We start from the raw sequence: 7,500 nt of genomic DNA, 5'->3' as shown, positions 1-7,500 counted from the left end.
GAAAGAGTGTTGCAACCTAAGACATGAGGGATAAGGAAAAACTCAATTCCATTGCTGGGGCCTTAGTAGATGTGCTTAATTAATGTGCTTCATTGCAGGACTATCTCTCCATCTACTGTGGCTGTGGATTCAGGTATGATAGATAGGGAAAAAGGGAAAAATTCCAGAAAACCGTCTCTCAAAATTCCTGTTGAGATGCTAGAAAAACTGCGAGGACTGGGAATTCACTTGGACAAGGATTGCAGAGATGCTTGGAAGTTTTGAGAAATGAGTAGCAGAGTATGGTTTACAAGATATGAGGGGCTTTGACGAATTAACTGATGAAAGACTCGGCCGGATTATTCAAAACAACCATGGGAATGCTTCTGGATGCAACAAAATAGCCGGTCAGAGAGTTTTCTCTGTCCTTGGGCGTTGCATAAGAAGTTCCTGATGCTGTGGACCAGCCAAGGTTCTTAATACATCATATGCACACAGTAGCATTGGCCTCACTTGAATTCTCTTCAAACATATACATACGCTACTTAGGACAACATTCCTTTACAATCCCAGAACTGTTTCGGCTCTATTATTGGGACTACATGATAGGAAGATTAATCTTCTAGAAAATCTGTCTATGCAACCATTAATTATACCAGCTTCCACCTAATCAATGAGTGATGTCCATCAAGGCGCCAAAGTGAGTTTGGCCAAGGCACCTGGTACTTCCTGAGTTGTATGGTAGCACCCCATCTCAAGGCATTATTTTCGGGATCTAGCTTCGCCAACGTTTCTCTGACTCTTCAACGTTGAATCCGTAACCCAATTGATTTCAGGCAAGCGGCTATTACGTGGCATCCAGAAGCACTCCCACGGTTGTTTGTGTAATCTTGAATAATCCGGTGGAGTCTTTCATCAGGTAAGTCGTCAAAGCCCCTCATATCCTGTAAACCATACTCTGCTACTCGTCTGTGAACTGTCCACCTCGCAACTCCGAGCATCTCTGCAATCCTTGTCTATAAGTGAATTCCCAGTCCTCGCAGTTCTTCTAGCATCTCAACAGGAATTTTGAGAGATGGTCTTCCGGGATTTTTTCCTTTTCCCCTATCTATCGTACCTGAATCTGCAGCCACAGTAGACGGAGAGATAGTCCGGCGACGAAGCACATTAAGCACGTCTACTAAGGCCCTAGCGATGGAATTGAGTTTTTCCTTGACCCTCGTGTCAAGGTTGCAACACTCTTTCATCGACCTTAGCGGGCTAACTGTTTGATCAAGAATTCGGGCCTGCTTTTCTGCAGCTTCTGTGTCAAATTTCGCAAATATTGTATCGGTTATATCCACAACTTCTCCTAGAAACTTGGGAAACTCAACTTCAATGTCAAATTCTTCTTCCCACTCTGCCGCCATCTCCTGTTCTATACCTTGCACAGTTTACTTGTTTACTTTTGTTCTATATGGCCGCGCTCGTCCCAGGAAGATCTTTCGTGGATTAAATCAATGTTAATTCGTGGTATTGCATTACATATAAAATTTAAGGATTGGATTGCATTGAATGCCTTTGATGACTTGAAATTAAACCTTTATGTAAAGGATTGAACATATATATCTAAGATTAAATTTTGCTACAAACGGCCTGCCTTGTAGTGAGCTACAGGGAAAAGTATGGTGTACGCGAAATACGCGCGTGAGCGCGCGCGAAATAATTCTCGCTTCTCTGCGCATGCGGAGACTCCTAATTTTCACCGGTTTAGCTTTGGGCTTCGAAAAACCCCAGCTAAAAATGTCATTCACGGAACATCCTTAATTAATTAAAGAACAATAATCGACTAAGGGGCGATTGCGTAAGACCCGGCCCACAATAATCGTACTTAGCGTTCCCAGTTAGCAAGTTCTAAGCCTAGTTTTTTCACAGCATGTGACTTGGAAGACTGTTCATTTTGAAGGCCGCAAAGCCGCAATTGTTATTGATCAAGCAAACGAGAAAATCTTGAGAAGGCATGGCAAACAATGGAGTTGAACTGGAGCTTCAAGACGCTGCAGAAATTGGTCGACAACGCACAAATTACGACTCAATCAGGGAACTCAACTCGGACAATGGTGGGTTGCAACTAAACTTAAGAATAAATTGAAATTTTATTTCAATTAATATAAGGATTTGTTTTTGGTTTTGAGTTTATGCTTAAATGATTCTTTGAATCTTTCATTGCAGTAGCTGCATAGATAGCGTAACGACTTTGTAAGCTAATGTCTTTTTATGTCTTGATTAGTTGCTTCTTCTTTAATATTCCATGTACAATTTGTTGTAATCACTTTTAATTGCATGACTTGATGACACATAGAAATTTGTTTGAACGAGCGCACTCTCGAACAAGCGTTCGCGTTGTAGGTGTAAGAAAAGATCTCTCAGTCTCCTCAAAATTAATCACCCTCTACTAAGATGTAGACAAGGCTGTTGCCTAACAGGAGCCCGGTAGCCTGGGGCTCCCAAAGAATAGGTCTGGGCGCCTTAATTTTTCACAGCAACACCTTTCACTTCGTATGTTGGGCTCCTAAGTTCTCAGCGTTTAGCTCTGAGGGCTCCTTTAAAATTTTCTTAGGCAGCAGCCTTGTGTAGAGCTGTACAAAGCTTTTGCCATAATTTACATACTATAAGATCAGGTGTCTCTAAACGAAGACACCTACATATTAAAGACCCCTAAAACTAGAAAACTCGTAAACGAATGAAGTACCCCAAAACCCTCAATTTGGCTAACCCTAGGCCTAAAAACCAACTTTAGGCCTAGGGTTAGCCAAATTGAGGGTTTTGGGGTACTTATATTCGTTTCCGAGCTTTCGAGTTTTCGGGGTGTTAGGGTCTTTGTTTTCGAGACACCTGTCTGAATCTGGTCAGTCACCTCTGATATTATCTTTAGACCAATTTTCTCAACCCACGTATTTGACTTCGTCAAAAGCGACATTTCTTGTTTACAAAAAATTGACGTCACATAATTTCTTGTGATATTCAAATTTGCTAACCACAGAACAAAAGAAGCAAGGCTGTGCTCTAATGTTGCCTGGGCGACCAACATTTGGCTTCGGGCGAGTGAGAAAAATTACCCGGCCGCCTGACCAGGCACTCTGGCTTATTGCATTTTGAGCAGATAAGCAGGCTAAAAATTTCAATATGCTTGTCGCTACAGTTTACGAAAGCTTTCAGATACGAAACAATCGGTTCAAAGGCCGTTCCACATGATTTCACGCATAACATAATCCGTGACGTTGCGCCACAGATTTTAATCCCTTCTCAAAAAATAGAATTAAATTTGGCACTTGGAGTTTGGCATTTATTGTTACTTCTGCTCTGACTAGGGTAAAGCACGGCCAGTGAAGCGGTGCAATTTATTTTTGTATGAACCAGGATTGCAGTTTATGCAAATTTGATATTTTTACGATTTTTCGCTGCTGCGCCAGCTTGGCTAAAATATATTTAGGTTATGGTTGTTTTCCCCCTGTATATGACATAAGGAAAGAAAAAAGGGAAAGATCATGTTATTTGTTGCTGTTTTATAAACATAGCACTCTCGCGTTGTCTTTGGTGTCATGACAAATCATGGCATGTCCTAAAAATAAATACGCAGACTGACGCTTCTACCAAATCCACAAAAAGCTCATTCAACTTAACATTTACTCATAATATGTGCTGTAGCGATGATTTTCGTCCAGATCAAGATGACTTGTTAAAAAGAAAAAAAGATAGCATGTGGGCTGCCATCACGTTTCATTGTTTCACAGCAGTTTTCACAGAATCAAGGGGCATTGATTCACGTTTTGAAAACTTTTTTCAACCTAACTAACCAGCAAAAAGGTTTACCTGTTTAAACCCTTCAGTCTTTATCAAAATTACATAAACCTGCCGCAATCTTTACTTGTTTATTTTTAAACCTGAAAAACATCAGCAGCATTGCCACTTTTCTCATCTTTCTCATGTATGGCGTGAAAAATTTGACGGGTTGCAGGTTTTTCTTGCACTAGCGAGTTGGACGATCACCAGAGCAGTAGCAGCAATGTTTTGTTAAGAGAGAGAGACGGTTGAAGATCTTGCTGCATTGTTGATCTCAGATTATTAATTAAATGGGGTTTTTTGGGCGACCGACTTAGAGGGCCGGGCACCCCAGCTGAAATGCTTGGGAGCGCGAAGGGCTCCCTGAAATTTTCCTTAGAGCACATGCAGAAGTCGTTGTTTCAATAGCCAATTGGGTTCTGGTTGGCATATTAATAACAATGGGTGATGTCACGAGAAACGCTGCTATACCCATTTTCCTACCTATTATTTCTCTTCTCACCTGCTCACCTGTGCTGCAACTCTTTTTGCTGAAAGGTGGTCAAATATTTCTGATTCAACTTTATGGAATAGTTTTTTAAATGGTTCATCTCTTTTGACATTAGATAAGAACAAGGAATTGTTTTTTCAAGTGCAAAGATTTATTATTGAAAGTAAGCGTTTCAAGAAAGGTGATTAACACTTTTGACCTCTTTTCAGCGTTTTCATTTTCGTAATTGTCTGGCCCTTATACATTTTTTATTAATGTAAAATTAATTTAGAAGTGAGCCCCCTAGATGAGCAAAGTGTATGCTTTTGGGGCAAACTTCTTTAAATAAATATGTTTAAATAAAAAAAATAATAAAACTTTTCTCTTCTCCTACTTCTGCTTCTTTTTTGAATTTCCACACCTATCACTCCAGACTTCTTCACTACTTCTAGCAGCCTTCTCCCTTGTCTGTTCCACATGTCCCATCCAACACTGTTCTTCACTATTAATACACCCTTCACAGCTTACTAGACCAGGTCCACCTCTTTCTCTTGGCAAGTTAATTCTGTCAAAGTTCATCATTGCAGCGTAGATGGTAATTGTTTGCCACCTCTTCCTGTCCGGGTCCTTTCAATTACTCTTCTTTTATCTACTTTAAAACTCTTGCCCCATACCATAGTAACGCTACTGTCCATGTGTTAATTGCCATCATTATATTTTTCCATAAGTTTTGATTTGAAAGATCAGCTGAAGGCTCTTCTTATAATTTTTTATTCCTTATTAAAAGCTGTTGTTTCATTTCTTTTTTCTTAAATTTATCTAGCGTATTTCAAGGATCCCCAGATTTACATATCCTTGCCTCTTTTTCTGTCTTTTAATATCTTCACACTTGAGAGTTTCTATGATTATTGTCCTCACTCATTGTATTCAGTGCTGTTTACAGTACATTCCAAGCAACTTTAAATCATTCTTTATCATTGTGCCTCCTGTGGCATACCTTTCATTTAGTTCAGTCTGAGGGAACACTTAGTGTTAACACTATGATAATTAGCTGACAAACAGTGATGGATGGGGCAAACTCTCACCGTAAAAGAAACCCCTTCAAATGTCAAAATTTCCCACTAACGCAGTCAATGATGACGATGGTGATGATGATTATAATAGTTTAATCACTATAAATAATTATTATTGTCAACATCAACACACTGGTCTCTGATCTTGAGTTCCAGGTTGTCTCTGTAGGTTTAACCTGCATTCCTTCAGATGTGTCCTTCAACATTCCAAGAGCTTTCTTAAGATTCAAGCTGTTCCAAGGAGGGTGTTTTTTTGCATGAGCTCGATGACTCCAAGGTACAAGTATTTGTAACCATCACCCTCTTTCAGTGCCTTGATTTTGTTATAATCAGGAAGCTGATTAGTTCATCCAAGTGTGTCACACCTTGCCTCTTTTTGGGATAAGGACTGCACATTTTATCTCTTCCGAACTGCATTCTAATATCTTGGCTAAAGACTTACACTGTTTTATAACGGACTCTATGTGGGGTTTGTCTTTGGCACACAACCTCAAGTACTCCACGAAAAGTAAATGGTTAATCTTCATCTTATCAACTAACTGATACCCTGCTACTGCCTACAAGTTCTGAGGATAAGTTAAAGGGGTATTTGCGAGGGCTACTACAAACAAGAGTGATAACAATGAGTCCCCTTGAAAAATTATATTTTTCACGTTCACCTCAGCTCCCTCACATCCCCTGGCCACATAAAGTGTTCATGCGAGAGATGTCTGTGCTGGAGCGACCAAAATTCCATTCTTTATTAAATTTTTTGAAATCCCCATGATAATAACAATAGTAATTATAGTAATAATAATAATAATAATAATAATAATAATAATAATAATAATAATAATAATAATAATAATAATAATAATAATAATTACACAGGGTATTAACAATTTCAGTTATACAACTGGTATCAATATGGGCCCTGTGAAACTAATAATAACAGTTACTGTAAATAATACAAGAATATCTAATAGAAAATAAAAATAAGAGATATTATTATGCACTAACAATTACAATTAAAAATCATTGCACCTTTATAATAAAATCCATGTTTTGAAATTTCTAAGTTGATTTTGTCAACAAAAAGGTTTCCTCTGGATCTAGTGTTATAAGAATGAATGTTGCAATGCTTGGTATTAAAGTCAGGAGCAAGGCCCTTAAGTCAGTTATTTACCAGTTCCTTAGTGTGCTTTTCTCTTCTTTTTTGAGAGTGGCTTCCATCCTAGTTTCTCAATGATCGTGTCACTTGTCAAAATTAATCCTTCGAGTCTTTAAGGACAATTTGGCCAGCTCGGGCAGCAAATCTTTCCTACTTGCATAAACTATTGTTTTAAAATTAAAGCTCTTAGGGGCACTGCATATTCCTAAGAGCATTTGAAAACAATGGTTTAAATGCAAAATTTGGGGGGCAAACAAAGTGTATTATATGGGGAATGTGAAAATAGAGAATACTCTGTACAGGATCCAGTCTTTGTAATTTATGCAATATCACAGAAGCATCACAACAGTCATTGTGGCGGCAAGTAGAAAGGATTTGCCACAGCAATGATTGGAAAGTGTCTGACACTGTATTCAAGAAAGAATTATGTCCTTTTTTGAAGATTTTCCAATATTTCAATGTTCTTTCTCGCCCGAACGCTGCAAACCCCTGGGGCAATATGAGGCAGCTGTATTTGCAACCTTGTGTTAATACTGTTGCCAGTGTTCAGTGCCACATCTACTTGCCAGCAGGGTCTTTATGTTGTCCACCACTCCAAATGTCCCCCAAATACTCTAGGATCCAAGGGTGCAGGATCATATCAAAGGCTTTTTCATAATCTATCCAGCCCATGGTCAAGTTCTTTTTGCACTTATGACTTTCTCAAAGTACAGTACACTTTTGTCAATACATATTAGGTGGTTGTTGGTACCTGGTGAGCCCTTTCTATAGCCTTTTTGTTCCTCTGGTAACAGGTCTTAATCCCTGTCCAGAAACTCTTACAATTCCTCTGCCCTCAAGGTGATTCCAGATAGCATTTGCAAAATGATTAAAAGGCACTTTGCACAGGGACTGGACTTAAATAGTACCCTTTTTTAAACAGAATTCAGTTTAGCAACCAGTAGTTGTGTAGTCAGCAGAATGGTTTATCTGAAGATGTTATCCGTTAAACTCGATTTCACCCAGCA

General features: G+C 39.0%; 1 protein-coding gene across 3 annotated transcripts in view; it reads left to right on the top strand.

Annotated features, from left to right (window-relative positions):
• The first annotated feature begins 1,706 nt into the window (after window positions 1–1,706).
• Window positions 1,707–7,500, top strand: part of LOC138047017 (synaptic vesicle 2-related protein-like) — a 33,445-nt gene continuing 27,651 nt past the window's right edge. Inside the window, exons 1-2 of one of the 3 annotated variants that reach the window (XM_068893681.1) lie at window positions 1,944–2,078; window positions 5,500–5,620. Coding sequence is in view for 2 of the 3 variants with exons in the window: in XM_068893680.1 (XP_068749781.1) it covers window positions 1,979–2,078 (100 nt within the window). In the remaining variant the exon portion in view is untranslated. Of the gene's footprint in view, window positions 2,079–5,499; window positions 5,621–7,500 lie in introns of all 3 variants that reach the window. The other 2 variants (XM_068893680.1, XM_068893679.1) reach the window with 2 other exon arrangements.

This window comes from Montipora capricornis, chromosome 4 (genome assembly GCF_036669925.1).
Source record: "Montipora capricornis isolate CH-2021 chromosome 4, ASM3666992v2, whole genome shotgun sequence".
NCBI classification, from domain to species: domain Eukaryota; kingdom Metazoa; phylum Cnidaria; class Anthozoa; order Scleractinia; family Acroporidae; genus Montipora; species Montipora capricornis.
This window is presented reverse-complemented; position numbering and strand designations above follow the sequence as displayed.